The 20,070-nt window shown below is 38.9% G+C and overlaps 1 protein-coding gene across 2 annotated transcripts in view; it reads left to right on the forward strand.

Moving 5' to 3' along the window:
• The first annotated feature begins 1,075 nt into the window (after window positions 1–1,075).
• mtmr3 (myotubularin related protein 3) overlaps window positions 1,076–20,070 on the forward strand; it is a 37,530-nt gene continuing 18,535 nt past the window's right edge. Inside the window, exons 1-8 of one of the 2 annotated variants that reach the window (XM_014972463.2) lie at window positions 1,076–1,261; window positions 4,429–4,504; window positions 6,157–6,213; window positions 7,493–7,582; window positions 10,261–10,377; window positions 16,820–16,902; window positions 19,463–19,629; window positions 19,735–19,831. In XM_014972463.2, the coding sequence (XP_014827949.2) occupies window positions 6,211–6,213; window positions 7,493–7,582; window positions 10,261–10,377; window positions 16,820–16,902; window positions 19,463–19,629; window positions 19,735–19,831 (557 nt within the window). In that variant the 5' untranslated portion in view covers window positions 1,076–1,261; window positions 4,429–4,504; window positions 6,157–6,210. The remainder of the gene's footprint in view (window positions 1,262–4,428; window positions 4,505–6,156; window positions 6,214–7,492; window positions 7,583–10,260; window positions 10,378–16,819; window positions 16,903–19,462; window positions 19,630–19,734; window positions 19,832–20,070) is intronic. The other variant, XM_014972467.2, reaches the window with a different exon arrangement.

Here is a 20,070-nt window from a genome sequence, read left to right on the forward strand (position 1 = left end):
AGCTTTTGTGCCACTTTTCCAGCAACCATATTCTGTGCATAATATACTCTGATTAGATTTGATTAGATTTTCTTATGGAGAAAACGTCATTGTTTTTCATATTAACATGGTCACGTGAAAAGAAATGTATTTACCCTGATCGTGATCTTCTCATGTAAACATCATCTAATTGTTTTTGCATGCAATTAATTCTGGTCACATGACAAGGGGATATAGACTGTTTTTTGTGTTATTCTTCTTACACAGGAACGGTGAATCCGAACTTAAGGTCCTTTTTACATTAGCAATGTCCATGCATGGTGCAGCTGATTTATATGACTTGCAGAATCATTACAAATCTGTCGAAAGCAGGAACTCAAGAATTCTTGGGTAATATTTAAATTAAGGTTATTTTGTGCCATATCATATGTTTCATGCATTTTTCCTTGCAGAGGAATTTATTGTGTGGGGCTGTTTGTAACCGAGTTCAGAAAGAAAAGCCTAGCTTAGATTTTAATTATGAACTTTAAACTCAATAGTTTTACTTTATAATTGACATTAGTCACTAAAAAGAAAGTAGCAAGCAAGCAAAATGTAGACGATCGGAAGAACTATTTTTAAAAAAATGTGGCTCCAACTCTGGCACTGAGGGTTTGTCCCAAAGAAAATTTGTTTAAAGGTTGCCTGTAAGGAAGGCTCCAAAAATGTTTAAAATGAACTGTAAGGCCTCACATGTCAACCTATCAGATGTTAAAGAATGGTCAATGGTATGCCAATTTTCTTGGAAAATAAATTGCATATGTAAGCCATCAGTCAATACATTTTTGTTTAAGACCTGCTGTGTTGTGTATTTATTTTCTCATAAAAAGGATGCAAAGATAAATATTTTTTTCCTATAGAACTCTATAAAATTGTTTCAAGACATGACGTTGTTGTATTTACTAGACCGTGAACTGTATGCTTCACCATCACTTAGTATTTTTGCGGTAATTTGGCAGTAATGACAGTGTTTACATTATTGTACCGCGTGGTGTTTCTGAGCCACGCCCCCTCACGTCTGCTCTCTCTCTCACGTAATAACGTCGCCGGCACGTATGTTGTCGGGCTGGAGATTTCGCGGCGATGGCGACGGAGGCTCGGCGCTGGAAGGGGACGTATTGAAAGCGGGGCTTTGGCTTGGATATGACGAATGCGTATTTGTTGGAGATTGCTTTGCTCTTCAGTTATTCCATTGGCTTCGGATAAATCCTCGGCCGTGGACTTCTCAACACTCCTTTGACTGGTGAGTCAAGCGGCTGTAGTCTCGTCCGCGGTGTGTTTTGACAGAGGCCTCCGTCCCGGGGTCCGCCCTCCATCTCATAACAAAAACACTCGCACTGAGCGGCTAGCTCCCGCAGCTACAGGCTAGCAAGTTAACTTACTGGCTGTTCTGTGGTATAACCAGCGCTCGGACATCGCAACATAACAGTGCATTGAAGAGTCATTAGAGCTAGTGGTATTCCTTAAACGACCTCTCAGGACTAGGCTCTAGTGATACCCTACTATTTAACTGAAATTGCCTGACGCTAGCTCGCTAACTGTTGATGTTAACGTTAGTTAGCGTGCCCAAAGAGAAGGAAGACCAGTCATAATTTTACAGTTTTCTCCGTCGCCAATTGAGTACGTTGACATTAAAAAGTGGAATTAACTGCTACCTGGGTGTCAATAAATAATTTCTCCGTAGTCAAATTTATGTTTTGAATCTCAGAAATTAAAATAACGACTGTGGTTTTATTGTAGCTCATTTCATACAAAGCCCAGGGTGCACTAGCATTTCTTCTTTTTACATTTAGTCTGTTCAGTCGAAGCTTTTCTACCGCTGTCCAGCCGTTTAACGGCCGGTTGTCAGTTCACTCCACCGTCCTGGTTGTCAGTTTGGACTTTCTCAACTAGCTAAAACCGTGGAGGCGGAGTGATGCTGCTGCTCTTGTCACGGGACAGGAGTAACGCTAAGGCTCTAACGGAGCTTATCCTTCCGTGTGTGATTCTGAGTGAAGCCAGCCGGGCTCTGCTCATAAGCCTCCCTCTGTAAACAGAGCCGTGCCATGCCTCGGTCAGATATGCTTTATCAGGTAGCACCAGCAGTAAAAGCAATGAAGTAATGACCTCATTTGCGTGCTTCTTGGAGACGAGGCCTTATTTAAGGGGCTCATCTGTTACCATTTCGACTGTTTTTTTTCCTCCCATGTTTCTCTCTTTTTTCCCTCCCCTTGCCTGGGCATCTTAAATGTTTATGAGTAGGTGTGTTGTGCTCCTGAGCTGTCCATTCACTGACCCTCTTAGATCAGATTTCAGTCTCTGCAGTAGGAGCTGACCTTTTCAGCTATTTGTTGGGCTGTTTGCTGAGATATCCCTAACAGGTTGCCTGTTTAGAAGCAAGATGTTTGGTCTCTTTTTTTAAAATGTTACTAATATATAAACACACTCTAGCAATGTAAAAGAACATTACGGTATATAGCAATTACATTTGTAATTATGTTTGAATTTGTGTTCTTGTTCTTTATGAATATAATTTTGCCATCCTGGCTATAAAATAATACAATTTACTTAGCTAATGCTTTATGTTTGGGAAATTTTTTTAGGTAGGTCTTCCATGCCATGTGTCAGTTTATTTTAATCTCCAATAATACTACGTCTTTTGTAATGAATCAATTAATTGCATGATAAAATTAAAGCTCAAGAATTTCCATTTACATGATTTATTGTTTTTCTCTTTTCTCTCTCGCTTTCTACCAAAAACTGAATGACAGAAGTCTTCAGTCTGGTGCTTTGCTGTTAACAAACCCTTTTTTTAAGAACAGTTTTGTTTTCAAAGACTTCATAATTCCTTTTTTTTCTGTTTTGGTTATGTACTTTGAATATTTAAAATGTCTTCTGGTTCCAGCATGAAATATTAGCTAGAATATAAAGTTTATTCATCTTGAAGAATGTGTTCTTGCATTATTCTTCTTCTATGATTATATTACTTGAAAATGATTTAAAACAATGTTATCATTTATTGCAGTAAATTCTGGGACAATTTATTGTCCAGCAAAACTTGTTATATTGTGACAAACCTACCAGTAGCTGAATTAGCTCAACGTTGCTAACAGTGGTCCATGTTTTCCCTCTAACAAACACTCTGACAATGAGTCCACAGCTGGCTAATCAAGTTTGGATTTCTGCTGCATGATTTCACTAAATGAAAAAGAAAAAGCAAATTATCTGTGTGCATTCTGTGGATTGGTCTACAAGACACAATATTTGGTTCTGCTGAATTGTTTTCCATCTGATTGGTTTCTGTGTATACTCGCCACCGTTTGATGCCTTATTCTGCATTTAACAACTTAAGTAGTTACATGATTTGTCAGTACTGTTTTGATTTGTGTCTTGTTTACATGTGATACTTAAGTTTACCCTTAAGGACTCGGATCATACTAGCTGGTCGTTTTCACTGGAGGTGGTAGGGGGGCACTAGGTCAGTCCACCTGCAGCGCACTGTGTTTTTGTGTGAAAAAATGTCAAAAGTTACAAAAAATTTGGATGTGCACGAGCAGACATTATATTTTGGAAATAACTTGTGAGGCCAACAGGCAGATGCAGTTGGTCCACAATTTGTCAGCTACAAACTTAGCTTAATTCGTCTTTCGTGTCACTGGTGTATAAAAAACCCTGTTTAAAATAAGAAAACACTTGGTCTGGTGGGGCGGCAAGTAAAGCTTGGTGGCCCGCCAGGCTTATAATACACCGAGGGAATCCCTGAACTTGACAGTTATCAGTTAAGATCTTTTGTAATAAAATCTTCCCATTCTGGTTTTCTTCACAGACTCCATTTGTTCTATTTTTGCTTGATTTTTTTTTTTTTGGTAAAAATCCTTGTAGTGTGTTCAAGTTTGGCACAAAATACTGGCCTACAGAGCACATAATGTGAAGAAGAGGAGGAAGCAACAAAAGATTACAAATGGACTTGCACTATGCCTTGTGTGATGTCACCAGAACCACATGCGAGTGGGAAGCTTTTGTCATGATTTAAATAAGAATTCACCAGAAACTAACCAAATTTAAACCATCCATGCTTTGCTATTCTGTAGTTGATAAACTACGTGCGAAGTCAGTTTGATTGGTTTTTCAAACAAGTCTTGTATAAATTTAGTTTTCATGTGATCAAGACTCATAGCTGGCCAGACATGGACTTGGTGCCTTAGGCACCAGCAGGCATCTTTTTTTTTTTTTTTTCTCCAATCCACATCTGAGTTTAATTGGTATCTCAAAGCTCACATGCATGCCACTGTGACCACCACTACATCTATATTTGTCAGTGAATCAAAAGGGCTCCTGTAGTTTGTAAAGAAACCTCCTGTTTGTGTAAGTATAAGGATATTTAAAAAGTTAAAAAAAACATTTTCTCACAGTTTCTGTTTATTTCCACAGATTTCCTCGTCTTCCTTGTTAGAATTTCCGAACAGATTAACCAGGACTGCAGACTGATCCGTGCCAAGCTTCTGCAGTAAGTTTTAATCTGTAATGATTGACATTTTTGTTTGTCATCTTCAAACTGACCTGAGATTTCATGCTAATTATTGATTTGTCTTTTTTTTTTTTTTTTTTTTTATAAAACTTTGAACTGCTGATACAAATTTAATCTGATTGAGTTCTCTTTAAAAACCATGATTGAGACATATAATAAATCTTTACAATGGCAAGAATTTAGATGGAAAAATCTGGTAAGATTCTTTATCACACCTGCTCAGAAATGCCACTATGATGGAAATCCTCCTACATGCTGGAGAAAATGTAGAAATCAAAACGCAAACCATTCTCATGTTTTCTGGGACGGCCGAATTATAAAAGATTACTGGAAGAAAGAGATAAATAGTGCCTTACAAGAACATTCCTTTGGAGATCAAACTTACATATTTTGGCATAATTCCTCAAGAAGCTTCAAAAAGAAACAAATATCTGATGACTATTTTATTAATAGCAAGTAAGAAAAACATTACAAGAAAATGGTTAACACAAGACAAACCAACTTTAGACGACTGCATCGACATAACATTTAACATATAACATGGAAAAAATAAAAGCCTCTCAATGACGGGACTGAACAGTTCTGTCACTGGTGGCAGATTTGGGTAGAGTGTGTAAAACTTAAAAGCTCTGATTTCATTTATAATGAGGATGAAATCTCCTCGATAATCCACTCTCCTACGATAGACATACTTCATAATTATTTAATACTATGTTTTCGTTGGTGTATTCTTTTTTTTTTGTGGTTTGCTTTTTACATTTCTAACTTAATTTTTTTCTTTTCTTTTGTTTCTTCTTTCACACTCTCTTGTTCCTTTAGCATTTTACAAAAAGTTTTTACCTGTAAGATTTCCAAAAGGAGAGGCAACATTTCCAAATCAGCAAGAGCAATGTCAGATTCAGAAACTGAATCTACAAAAGGATAAAAAGGAGCCACTTTGCTGTTTGATCTTCAAGATTTATGCTAAATTTAAATGGCTTTACCATTCATTCTTCCTCTAAATTAATTTGAAATTCCCCTCTGATACTAAAAAAAAAGCTACCTTTCTGTCCACACTATCAGCTTTCTCAATGAAGAATATTTTCATGACCTGGTAACGCTCAGGTATGGTGTGTTCACTGAGGGGGAAACGGATCGAATGCTTGAGTTTCCAGTCTGCTGATCCGCAGTCAGGGCCGATCTCACCGTCCATCTCCAGTTATCTTAGTGTTTCTAAGCTGATGTTCACTAGTTGACACGTCTGGAATAAAACGGCCAGATTTAACAGAGATGATGGATGTTGTGCAAACGGCGATCTCTGATTAGAGTCAGTGTGGGAAAATGAAAATGCGGTAACAGTTCGGCCTCCGCGGCACCCAGAGACCAATAACCAGCAACCACCTCATGAAGCAATCACAGAGACATCTGTAGCAAATTATCCCAATTTGAATTTGTTTTTTCAATTCAGACAGGCCTTATTATGACGGTGGACTAACGGGTAAATGCAACACTTTTACGTGTGAGGCAGCTAGAGTTGCTGATTTAAACCCCCAAAAACCTCAGAATAAGTCAAATTAAAAATGATTGCCTGTTAAAGAGCCCCTCCATGTGAAGTGTTTATAAGTATCTCTCTGTGTTTCTGTGTTGAGCAGACATAACTGAGCCGGAGTTCCTCGTTGGAAGACCCACACTCCTTCACCGGGGCCATGGTAAAGCATCCTCACTTTGTTTACTGCGATGAATGCTAATTGTCGTGTCCCTTGTCCTGCAAGCAATCTGCACAGTGGGAGCGATCCATTGATTATCGCTTTCAGTCAGCTCTGGTTATCAGGAGGCAGACGGTTGCATCAGCTCCAAACGTGTCAAAGGTCTTCTGAGGACAGCTTTCAGTTTCCACTGCACAAATGTTTTATCATTGCTCTGTGATATGGGCAGCTGCTGACTGGATGTGCATTTCCTGTTTGAGCTGCTTTTGTTTTATGTGGGTTTTTTTCCCTTTAATTATAGTAGTATAGTAAAGTGCTGTCCTTTTGGCTGGATTTAGCTTCATGCTACAGCATTGGCAATTGGTGAACAGCTCTGCTTATGCTGACTCAGCAGCACACAGGAAGTTTTACTGCTGTTTGTCGTTCATCTCTTTCCTTTCACCATCATTTTTTCCCCCCAAGACTTTAAATTCTGCATTCCCTTCTGAAATGAAAACATGGATTTGCTTAAAGGGTCAGTATTATGTAGAATTGAGCTTTGCATCACGCTGTAGTGTTATTCTCTCATCAGAAACATACCTGCAGTGTTGTTTTGATTCATTCATGCACATTTGAGAAATTCTTTAATCGCCCCGTGCCAACCATTCAGCTTGCAAAACACTGGACAGACCTAGCTAAGGTTAATAGAGGAGCCATGTTGTGATGAGTCCCTGAAGGCGGTGTTTCAGAAAGAAGTTTTTAAAGAGACAGAGGCCCAATTTGAAGGCGTTAAATTATAAAGTAAAATTTCTTCTGAGTCACGTTTGATCTATATAGCATTTTTTGCAGTCATTGATGATAACATAATAGTGCCATAAAATTCAGCCTCTTTAATTCATGTTTTCTGAGTTTATAATTTTGGGAGTTCTGTCGCGTTTGTTGGTTCTATCTATCATGGTTTGTTGTTTTAAAATCATCCCGGTTATGTAATACGCTGTGGTGGAAAGAGGAAGACGGTCGTTGTGACATGCTGACCATTTACTAGTCATCTAAAAAGCCAACCTCAATGCTTTCTGCCGCCTAACTGGGAGAGAAAGCTGAAATAAGGCTGCGTGTGTGCGTGTGTGTGTGTGTTGGACGGTAGATAAGCAACAGCGAAGGAAATACTCAGCTAACCATCTCCTGTCACATGTTCCGAATTTAAATTAAAACTAAAGACAAATATGACAGCGAAAGAAAGCTGTGGTTTTGAAAAGCTGACGCTAGTTAGTTTGCAGATAAACATGCTTTGCTGTCTGTGCAGGAGGAGGAGGGGCAGCAGAGCCTGGAGTGCATCCAGGCCAATCAGATCTTCCCCAAGAAGTCCCCAGTGCTGGAGGAGGAAAACATGCAGGTGAGCCACACTGTGTCCTCGCTGATCATCTTAAGCTGTAAAACGGTTCAACCTCACTGTTGATTTCTGCCAATTACATAACTGCCACAGTGAGTTATTAAAAGCGTACCTTCAACTTAAGCACAATATAAAGCAATGAAAGGAGAATTCGCTATCCGGTTGGATTTTGGATCTACATTTTCTTTTTTCTCTCTTTTACTTTTGCAGTTGATTTTCAAACCTGTTTTCCTTTACAAGCCACAGTGCAAGAGAAAAACATCTTCATGTTGTTTAATAGTGTATTTTAGAAGCAGAGGCGACATTGTTCTTTAGTTAGCGGTCGCTGTAAATATAGCAAATATTTTAATCAAGAAAATTATTACCAAGTTGAATTTTAAAGTCTATGTGAGAGCTCAAAAGGTCTCAAAAAAAAGATGAAGTTGGCTGCATTCAGTTCAGGTTTTTTGCTTTCTGTTCAGAAAGTCTTGCACTCTCTCACTTTTTGTCAGCCCGAATAAGCGACAGATGAATTTCAGCATCTTAAGACATGAAACTGATTAGTTTTTTGTACTTTGTTGAAACCTCTACAGTGAGGAGTGTTGTTGGCACTATTTGGTGGCTCCATTTAGTGACCAAGAAGCATTCAATATTTGAGCTGAAAGTTAGCCAGTCAGGTTTGATCAAGTTGAACGCTTGCTGATTTCTAATATCGGCCTCCAGGGTGGGCGTTTATTCAGTGACGTGCCTCACCTGTCATCATGGAAAAATAATATTTATTTATAAAGATATTTTCACCCTGTGGTTTGTACTATAAAGTACCTATTCTTTCATTTAATTTAATCAAATCTGATTATTTGTTTCTTCAAAATCGCTGAATTTTCGCATTTTCCCATTCAAATGCTCAGAAGCGAAGCCGGTGAGGCAGCAGCGAACTGAGCCTCACCTGGGATTGCACAACCTCTCGCTAACTGCACCGGTTGCCATTCTATGAGAGCATGCTCCTCCTGCCTGTACGTCGCCAATAAAATGGTTAAAAACCTTTAATGTATGAACTGATTTTCAATAATTTAGCTTATGTATTTAATGTACTGTGTTTTTATTGTCACCAACTGCGTGTGTAACGTGTTCCATGTGCTGAGGAGCGATCAGAAACAGCAGAGAACAGATTCGAGGTGAGGCAGGCAGTTCTCGTGCCTCATCGCTGGGGGCGCTCATGAACCCAGACATTGTGACTCCACAACTCCAGAGTAAGAGACAGTAACAGCGAGCTAGCCATACAGTAGCTGCGCTGAAACAGAGCGAGAAAGACGAGGTTTTGAGTTGTACTTTAGCGGTTTCTCCCTTTGCTGTTAAGCACAGCACGAAATTAATAAAATCTACATGTCTAAGTTTGATTGAGATAACGGAATTATTCTGCGGCGCGGCTAAGCATCACATGTTAAAGAATAGTCTTTTTGCCCTCCAGCATTGTACGCATGCGCAAAATTTCCTTATGTAAACAATAATATGCAGGGGGTCTTGATTTGTAAATCCGATTATAATTAAGTCGGTGCCTCACCAGCCATGAACATCACCGCACGTCACTGCGTTTATTATTAAATTTCTTATCAGATGGCATTTTCTTACCTTAAATGTCTTAGTTCATGACACAAGCTCGGCATTGTCAGATGTCAATAGGACTGACATTTTTCAGTTTTTAGCAGCCTGAGCTAGAAATACACTTTGTGCTGCCTGAGTTGTTGTAGGCAACCAGGAAAACCTGGAGTGGAGTTTTAGTGTCTATCAGGTGGAATGGATTCTTTCATGAAGCAATAGAAACATCACTTGGAGAAGTAATGCGTTATTTGATGTTGGTACTCGATTTTAAATTTTTAATCGAGTTAATGTCAGGGTCTATAATGAATTAATTGCAATTTATGAAATTAGCCACATTTTCAATAAAACCCCCTTTTTGCTGCCTGGTCAACAGAAACGGGTTTCTCTTCCATTGTAGTTGTTTCCGGACGTTGCTGGTAGATCTGCGTTTATCACAAATGCTTCACTACAAAAGTTCCAGCCGGAACTTCAGTATTTAAAAAAAATAATAATTAAAAAAATATAATTGTACTAAAACACTCTCCTCCATTAAGAGCACTGTAATTAATTAATTAACCATCAAGGTCTGTGCCCTAATTTTTTTTGCAAATGTAGGGCGGTTCATACTGTTACTTTTCAAATGTCTTCATGTGAATGATTATCATGAACTTAGCTGGAAATCAATAAGCAGAAAGTGATCAGAAGTGATACGGCAGCAGGTGAGATGTTAGTTTTGAGAGATTGCATTTCCACCATGGTTTCCTCCATTACTCAGTGAAACAGAGGAGCACTAACTTTATGTTGGCCTTGTGGAAATAACAGACTGTGACAAATTGATGAGCTGCTGTTATATAACACGTCTGAAGAGGAAGCTCATTTCTGAAAGTAGTCCCTTTTTTCTATTACAGAACAGATATTTCATTATATTTCTATTTTAAAATTCCTATCAAATGCTAAAATTGTCAGCAAGTTTAAATGGTCACTATAAACACTTTTGGTGACATTGCAAATGTCACCAGGTTTTTTTGGGTTTTTTTTTGCATTATCATTTTTGCTGATCTGATCTGTGTGGCTTTGCAGTTCATGTCAGATTTCTTTCTCTCTCCCTCTCCTGCTGTTGCTAGGTGCCCTTTCCTGAGCTGCATGGGGAGTTCACAGAGTATGTCGGGCGAGCAGAGGACGCCATCATCGCAATGTCTAACTATCGCCTACACATAAAGTTCAAAGAGTCCGTTGTCAACGTAAGTGTGTCCGAAGAGTTTCCAACAAGCTTTAAAGTTGCAAATCCGATTAGAAAATATCGTTCGACGTGCATTGTGTGTGTTGGGGGCTGTGTGAAAGTGTGTGACGTTGTTTTGTGAATGAACAGAGCCGGCCTGTTAAGCCAGGCCATTCAGACCCGATCTCCAACGGCAGCAGCGCCGCACAGCTCCTCTGCAGCCTCTGTTTCTCCCCACTCCCCCCATCCTCTCTGGACTTGCTGTTGCTATGGTTGCAGCTGCTCCAGAGGGGATGCACAACAGTCAGGCCCTCTATTTGGCTCTCTCAACCTTTTCACTCTATAAAGGAGACAGGCCGGTTTGTTTTCATTACACACAGCACAAGTAGTTTAAATTGGAAATCTCTTCATTTTCATGTTAGTATAAATCATGGAATTTATAGTTTATTATGACGGGAAGCTAAAAAATAGATAAATAATTAAAGTTTTTGAATTACATGTGATTTGATGCAGCCAAAAAACCACCTCATCCTAGCACAAAACTTTTTATCAAAAACTTGAGTGTTTTTTATTTTAAATAATTGGGGCACTTCCATTCAGTAAATTTATTTTTGTAGTTTCAATTTGCACGATTTTATGGCTAAGGGAAACGCAGCTAGTGCGGTTCCCAGAAAAAAATGGACTATTATGATTTGATCAGTGCGTTTTTTTTCACTGCTCAGTTACATGAAATTCTTCCAAATTTCTTTGATAACAAATTAAATATTTACCAAAACTCAACCTCTTTCCTTAAGAAAACATGAGCTTTGTTTAGACAATGCTAATCCTGATACAATGCTAATTTTAGCCAATTCCATTCTTCTTTAACAACCAAATTAATTCCGAATATTTCCCTCTAGCGTTTTTGTTCTCTACTGTTTTGTGTTTTTACTGTGTGGTGGTTATGAATGGGCTTAGTGCTGAACTCCACAGCCACACAGAGGAATGCCTGGATCAATGCCCTGCTTGTTTAACTGCTTTGATGGATTCTGCTTACTGTACAAAATGTTATACTACACAATATTACTTGAGTAAGTGATGCTTAATGAATTTCAATGGGCCCCATTGGAATTTGTAGGGTATTCTATCATCATTTTGTATCAGTTAAAGACATATCTGTTGATGTGTCTATTAAATAACAGCAGGGCTGAGACATGTTGGGCTCCATTTAGAACAGCAGTGTCCAAATTTATGTTTGTCTAGTGAAAAATGGTAAGTAATTTTGTAGTAAATCTTTTATTTTTTTATTTAAATATGCAATAATTTTCTGAAACAAAGTAGAAAAGAATAGTTTATTGCGGGTCTCAGAGGTTTTCCATAATAGAAAAAGGTGTGCAGGTTTCTAACTTTTTATGGCCAAATATTTCCTACTTTATTGGTTTAAAAAATGTTTTTTTTAGTCTAATCTCAGCAACAAAAATGTGAACTTTCTTCTTAAATTCCTGCTGCTTTCGCCAAGTTTAAGTCAAAAATGAAAGTAAAAAACATGTAGTAAAAGAAAAAATACTTTGAGTTGTACTGAACATTTTCCATTTAAAGATCTCATCATAAAAACGTATAAAGTGTTCTTCTGCATCAGCTCCATTTGCTGGAAGGGCCTTCTATCTGCAGGTGGGCACTTAAACAATAAATTGATTTATTGAAATATTAAATCAGCTAAAAATGATTAAACATGACATTCTTAAAAAAGCCAGAGTTATAATTTAAAGTTGGTAATAATTGAAACGCATTATGTGAGCACAAAATAGAGATATGACTGTTAGTTCATAATGAAGAAAATGTGGCTATTTTGATGATTATGCTGCATGAAGGAGTCTTTGTGTTTCCTCTTGCTGCCCGTCCATCCTTCACGTGTTACTGGGGGTGAGTCTGAGTTTTAGTGGCCCTCTGTTTACCGGCCAGAGTTCTCCTCACACACGTTGGGTTGAGTCTGTGTTACATGACAGCACTGTAAGGGCCCAGAAAACAGAAGCGGGAAGTTCTGGAGCAAGGTGAGCGAGTTGAGTGGCTGAAAAGCAGTCGAAGAATTTCAATGACTGCCAGATTAGAGATGCAGATCGCAGCACAGGAATTAAACAGTGACAGCAGGATGTGGAAACATCCAGAATATGCAGTAATGGCAGCCCTGCGCTCGCGCTAAAAGTGCTAACAAATGGACATTCCCCTCTTACATGACTGTTCTTTTTGTTTTTATTTTCTGTTTTTGTGGTGGGGGTTTAGAGTTGTTGTTGTGAGGTTTCAGTAAGTATCCTGCAGAACTGCATGGAGTGGAGTGGTTGAATTTTAACCGTAAAGCTGACTGTGTGCTTGCCCGCTAACTAGCTGGTGCCTCAGGGACTGGAGGCACTATTGCTTGACGGCAGATGTTAGTTTTAAGTAGCTCCTGTAAACTAGATAAAAGAAAAAGATTGGATGTCCATACAAAAGGTGAAGGCTGTCCATCAACAAAACTGTACCTGCTTTTGTGTTCTTGTAATGAGAGCTGACTTGTACATTGGCTGACTGGCAGTCATGCATGACTGTCGGAACATAAACTTCAGCCTCACCTTTTCTAAAAGCTCGCCACACCACCATGAAAAGCTCCTAACTCATTAACAAAGCTCAGTATAAAGTAGCAGAACTGCCTTCCTACTCTTTTCATTTCTTATCTAGGCTTATGTGCTTGTGACAGTTCTGTACTTTGAACTATATTTGCCTATAACTGATGTGACGACTGAAACCAGTGTCAAGGAGGACTTATTAGCAAGTTCTTTATGTGTGTAAGCCAGTCGTAACAAATGAATTTATTGCACGATAAATTAAAACGAGTGCAATCATTTTCATTTAGACAACACTGGTTAAAGAGATTCTCTAATAGGTTTGAGAGAGTTCGCACTGCCTGCCACTTTTGCCTGTTTTCCCTGTCAAAGCTGAATGATAATTTTTTTTGAAATGCAGTTTTGGTTACAGATGCTTTATAATCCATTATAATTATTGTTGTTTTGTTTCCTTATTTTGAATCTTTTAACTGTTTTCCTTTTTCTGTGCTAAATATTCTTCAGAAATTATTATTTATTTTTATCTTTGGGTGGGTATACTTGCACTAATAAACCATTAGGATTATTATTATTAGTTGAAAATTATCTCAAAATGACCTAATGCTCATTTATTGGAATAATTTCTGGGACAATTTATCATCCAGGAAACTTTGATACTGTGACAGACCTACGTGTGTATAATGTTTTTGTGCTGCCACACACACACACACACCTCAGAGGACTTGGTATATTTAGGGATCTGTGGTGTGTTATGCTGTTAACAACTGCAGTGTGACAGAGTGGTTTGTGTAACCTGATAATTGTCTGCATGGCCCTTCATGCTCATTTGAAGTGAACGTCACCCTGCTGGCGGTTAATTCTTGGCTATGAACGTTTACTGTAGTGATCCTGACTAATTTGCTAAAGGGATTTTCAGTCTGCTGTCGCCGCACGACCTGCTCTGACTGCATGAGCATGATTGGTACATGTCTTAAATACTCTTTGCTGGTGATCCAAATGGTTGTTGTGTATCTATTGTCTCTCATTTCATCTCCTCCATAAGAGCAGATTTATAGCAAACTCTTCAACTTTTTTTTTTCCCACGTTTCGTCACTTTACAACCACAAGCTATATTTTACAGGGATTTTAATTGAAAAGTGTGAGGTGCATTTAGATTCGCATACCCACCCACGCCCTAACCCAACTCACACTTCTTGGCAAATACTTTGTGGAACCGCCTTTTGTGGCGATGCCATGCATGACTTTTTAAAATATGTTTCACACAGAGACAGGAATGTGCACATTTTGGATATACTTTGCAAAATGGCTTAAACGTTACCTGATCAGATGAACATCCATATTTTCAAGTCACGACAGATTTTTGGTTTGATTTAAGCCTGCACTTGGACTGGGCCATTTAAATACATGAACATGTTTTGATCTAACTCAATCCATTAAAGTTCTGGCCAAAAACTCAAATTTGTTCAAAGGTGTTTTTGTCATCTGTTTATGTCTCTTGCATGTCTTGCAGTAAGTAAAGATTTATTATGACTTTAGGTTAGAGATGTGTCGATCAGGTTTTTTCCTGCCGATACCTATACCGATCACCCATGATGGCCGATACACCGATACCGATCACATAATTATTATTTATTTATTTTTATCATAAACACTACCTGTTACATTATGTGGAAAAAGGAACCATGAATTCACCTTAATTTAGACAAAAACTTGTTTTTAATAACTTTTTCCAAGAAGAAAACTAAACAAAACAGGCATTGTGCAAATTGTACTGCTATTGGTAGTGCTATCTTTAACAGACTGATAACACATGAAGGCATAAAACCTCTCAACATTGCCAAAAAGTTCAAGTATAAAACTTAACATTCAAAGGCAAATACAGGATCCATTACAATAAACAATCCAGAGTTACTGAATGAAAACTTCCTGTTAGCATGGCGGCTAGCTGATTACTGCTAGTTCTGATTGGCTGTTTCTGACTGAGCGGAGTAATTATGCAGATCAGGGAGGAGATCGATTATTTTTTCAGAGATTATTTGTCTCATGTTAGGACAGCGGAAGTTTTAATACGTAGGTAAAATGTATTTTTTTAAGTTAGATGCTGCAGTTTTAAGCAGGTTCGGTGTGAGAGTCACTACCAGGTGGAGCAGAAGCGGCGCTCCGTCTGTGAAATATTACTATCTGTAGCGTAGCAGCGGTTCAACAGGAGAGCAGAACCAGCATCTTACATCGCAGCACGAAGACAAATAATTTCGCGGGTTATTGGTTTAGTTTTCTGACCGTCATGCTAATCCTGGTGAGTGTTTGTAGCTGTGCGCTGCTTTACCTGCTATCTGATCCTCCGTATGTCTTTTTTTACTGCAGTGAGCCTCGATGTTGCCAAACTCCGTCAAGTATGGCTTTGTTTTTATGTCATATTAGCTTCGTTGTGTTGATGCATTTTGACCTGCTTCAATTTTCCGCAACACGCAAACTTCCCCATTCACTCAGTGCGTTATAGTTGCACATCGCTTAAGATTTGTTGTTGCGCGTTTGCGCAGAGTGAAGGAAAGAGGAGACCAGCTGCACAGGCAGGCTGCGAAATGAGAAGTAGGTGATCGGTATCGGTAAAAGAGACAATGATCGCCGATCACCGATCATGCACTTTTTCACGAAAATCGGCCCGATTATGATCGGTGACCGATCGATCGGCACACCTCTACTTTAGGTAATCCTTTCCTTTCTGCCACCCTTACGATTGGTACTGCGTCGTTTTATTTTGAGTGTTAACAGGGCGTCAGGACATCCTTATGTATCTAAAATTAAGGCCTTAAAATATCTTAAACTAATAAAAAAGTAAGTTGGTCTCAAATACTTTAATCACAGTTCTTAAATTTTGTCAGGAATATTTAATCTTGTATATTATATGTGGGAGTTTTTATTTTTATTTTTTTCTTGTGGGATTTTCTTTCACACAAAAACACTTGACTTGCATCCAGATATCTTTATTGCATTTTGTGACTCGAAGCAGTTGCACAATCCAGTAACTAGCTGCTAACATACCCTTGCTAGCTAGCTAAGTTAGGTAGCTTTTGATTGTCCAATATATATAATGCTACAATCTGTGGGGTGAGGGAAGCTTGACACATCAGGGGTTAAAGCTGTAGAGTCTAGAGAAACACAAAGTTGCTAGCAAGAGCCACAAGCTGACCCTAGAAATTTCAGTTATGATCCCATGTGCGTGGCTAAAGCTCACACATGGGCAAGCTTTAGCCGCTGCCACCACTGCTATCAACATTGATCTGAAAGCAGTAATTGGAACTCAGAAGTCGGTGGTTTTGTGTTTTAAACACGGTGGCTAAGCACCAGTCTGACCTGTTTAAGAATTGAATTTAATCAATCATTACCATAAAAGGGAAATGCAGCAGAGAATGAGGAGAACAGGAAAAGGGAAAAGGAGTACAGCATGGTACCATAAGAGAATAAAGAGCCACAGATATAACTATGATGACAAATGGGGGGGGGAGAATTCAGAGGAAGTAATAAATGTCTTCTTGACAATATCTGTAATCTCACAAGTGATACCATTTGTTTATATATAAATGCATACTTTTCTATTGTATATTTATGTTGTGATAAGTCTCACTTTTCTTTAATACTGGTCTTAAAAAGTCTTAAATTTGACTTGGTGAAGGCTGGTTGTATTAATGGAGGATGAATACAAATGCATGTCATAGTTTTTGGTTTAAATCAGTAAGAAAGTTTGACAACCATGTCCCATTATTGCTTTAACTTTTCTAAGTCTGTGGTTGTAATGTGACAAAAAAAATGTCAAAGCTTTAAGTAGTGTGAAAATGGACCCCTCAGTTTAAAGGAAATGCTCTCCCCCTCCTGTCTGTGGCTTCACAGGTCCCCCTCCAGCTGGTTGAGTGTGTGGAGTGTCGTGACATGTTTCAGCTTCATGTCACCTGTAAGGACTGCAAGGTCGTCAGGTAAGACTCAACTCAAATGTACATAAAGGAGACATTCTCTTATTTTTGTTTTTCAGAGAAAGAAATTCTATCTGTTCTTTTAGCACCTTTGAATATAAAGAAATGAATATCGACATGATGTACCAGATCATAACTTTCCTCACTGAAGTTCAGATCTCAGAATCCAACTAAATATGTTTCTCCTGCATAAGTGCAGTTAGTCATCCAGTTAAAATGCAATGATCCTAATGCATTATTATGTTTCTTTTGTGTTTGAGAGGATCAGATATTCATTGATTTATAAAGAATCCATAAATGTGAATATAGGACTTTCCGTTGCAGTTGTCTTTGAAACTAATTGGTGCGTCTGCTGCAGCCAATGTAAAACTCATGAATTCCTTCCTTAAAGCGCTGCTGATCATGTTCTGCAGCTCTATAGTCAATGTTGTTGGACGATAAGAGTTTATCTATCAGTCCGTCTGCCCACCACTTCCTGTTATTGCAAGTTCCACATATCAAAGCCTGACTACTGTAGGAGTATCTTCTGTAAATCCATAGTGATGATTTTCTTTTTAAGCTTAAAATAGTCTTAAATTGTTCTCAACCCTGAACGTTTTAGTCAAGAAACTGTGGAATTTTGATCTGAAAAATGTATAGGAACGCTGTACATCTGTTAGTTACTGGTGTATTTCGTTTAGGTTGAAAAATTGTTCCCAAATGAGACAGGAGGATTTTAATCTGGAGCCTTTTATAAAGATTGGAAAAGTAAAAAAACAAAAAACAAAAAAAAAAACACTGTAAGGTTAGCTTGATCCTACAGATGACTGGCGTTTATTTCTCAGACGCCAGCTGTTTGTTTTCAGCTGATAGTAACGATAGGGACCGTGTTTGTCTGGCAGTAAAGACATCACTCTGTTTTGTCCCCCCACCCCCAGTTTTTAAAAAAAATCAATACATGACCAGATATTATTCTGTGTCAGAGGTGTCTTTAAATTTCTAGTTATTTCCCCCCAAAACAGTTATTTTAGATAACAGTTACGTAAAAGTTGTATACCAGTGAAAATGAAAGTAAAATGTGAAGGAGATGGCTCACAGTCCACTGTACAAGGTGACTCGCTGTAAGTTGGATTGATCTTTGAACAAACATCAAAGAAATTAAAGATGTCCCGCTGGCTTCGTTTTAATAAAGACAACAGAAAGTCAGGATCGGTGGTTGTCCAGTAAATCTATACTGCGGAGAGCCACAAAACCCTTTGACTTTCTTACAGATTAGTACACATTTAATGGGAAACAGAGTGGATTTGAAAAAGCAAATAAAAATTCGGCCGTGTCCAACATGTGAATAGGACAAAAATCTGGAAACTTTAATATGTCAGAAACGGTGATTACTCTGTACCTCCAGCATGCAGACCTGCAGGGTTTGGTGCGTGGTCCATTTTGTTCCTTTAATTTTGCCAGCAAATTCCATGTTGGAGTCCAGTGCCTTCAGCCTGGATTTATGAGTTTTCTGAACTGAAACCCAATTAATGGTCAGGGAAAAAAAATAGTATCCCTTCTTTATATTCCCTGTTCCTCAATTGTTCGTGGGAGGCAGTTAAATGTTTTTCCCTTGGCAGTCTCTCTAGGTTGAGGCCACATTCCCTCTTTAATACCCCCACCACTTCTACCCCTTCCAGCTTTATTGCAGCAGGATAGTTATTAGTATTTTACAACGTGAAACATGGTTAAGATTTAACATTGGCAAAATATGTTTTGTGTTAAAAGTCTTAAAGGAGCAGTATTATGTAAAATTAACTTTTTTTTAGCTTTCCATCATGTTATAATGTTATTCCCTCATCAAAAACATACCTGGAGTGTTGCTTTGATTCTTTCATGCATGTTTGAGAATTTTTTTAATCTCCATGGCAACCATTCATCTCGGCAGAATGACTGGGTGGACCTAGCAAACCCAGTCATTTTGTCCTTGGAAGACAAAGCTCCTCTTTTTATCTGCAGTTTCTGAGTCTCCTGCTCACAGAGCGCCTCTATCCAACGACTCCCCCACTCAGCTCCTTAAGACTAGCCAGCAGCAATTAGCAAACACCTGTTGGAACTGCACATTTGTTGAGCTCCTCAGTGCAGCTCTGATGAAAACGTCATTAAAGGGTTGATAGACGAGCGCCAACATCAAGGCGTTAAATTACAAAGTACATTTTGATAGTTTATTTTTCTTGAGATTTTTCTTGTGAGATTTTTCTGTTGTTTAAATTGCACACAGACATCTTTCTGTTCTGTGACTTGAGGCAGCTAGAGGTTGAAGCTAACACTAACTAGCTAGCTAGAGTTTTTGAATTTATCATTGGTAAGTGTGAATTTCTTGCCAGTTAGCTGGACAACGTTTGTCTTCACCACTGACTCACTTCTGTTGCCAACCCCCTGTGTTCTGTGCAATAAAGCTTGTCACTACTACATTATAAAATATAAAATTTCCTTTTGTACCTTTCTGTCGTAAAACAAGGCTTAAAATTCATTTGTAGTCTTAAATTTGAGTCGTGAAGAAACCCTGTCATGGAATCAACCTGGTGTCCCGTTGAACTCCCAGGTGTCAGTTCTCCACCTTCGAGCAGTGCCAGGAGTGGCTGAAGCGTTTAAACTCTGTCGTCCGGCCGCCGTCCCGCCTGGAGGACCTGTTCTCCTTCGCCTTCCACGCCTGGTGCATGGAGGTGTACGCCGGGGAGAAGGAGCAGCACGGCGAACTGTGCAGACCAGGTGCGCTGCTGTGTTCTGCGTCTCTTCCCAAACTTCGCAGGAAGGTTTCCTTCAGCCCGCCGCTTATCGGGCATCACTGAGTTTTTTTTCTTGTTTTTTTTTCAGGAGAACATGTGACCTCGTGGTTCAAGAACGAGGTGGAGAGGATGGGCTTTGACACTCAGAATGCCTGGAGGATATCGGACATCAACAGCAAGTTCAGGTAAAAAAATAAAAGAAAAGAAAAACAGGCTCTCTTTCAGGATTCTGCTGCTGTGTTGATGTCCACAAGACAATCCTGTCTTTTTGCTTTCTCTGACCAACAACGCATTTCTGTGGATTTGTGTTGTTATATCCCGCTGGTGCTGCAGCCCTCAGTAGATAAGGAGCCAGACTAGGATTATGTGACTGTAGACAGAGCCTGTTGTTGAGCCAGTGGGGGGACCACTTGGCCCCTCCCAG

This window comes from Poecilia mexicana, unplaced genomic scaffold (assembly GCF_051168715.1).
Source record: "Poecilia mexicana isolate PSO_F unplaced genomic scaffold, ASM5116871v1 scaffold_9, whole genome shotgun sequence".
Lineage (NCBI taxonomy): Eukaryota > Metazoa > Chordata > Actinopteri > Cyprinodontiformes > Poeciliidae > Poecilia > Poecilia mexicana.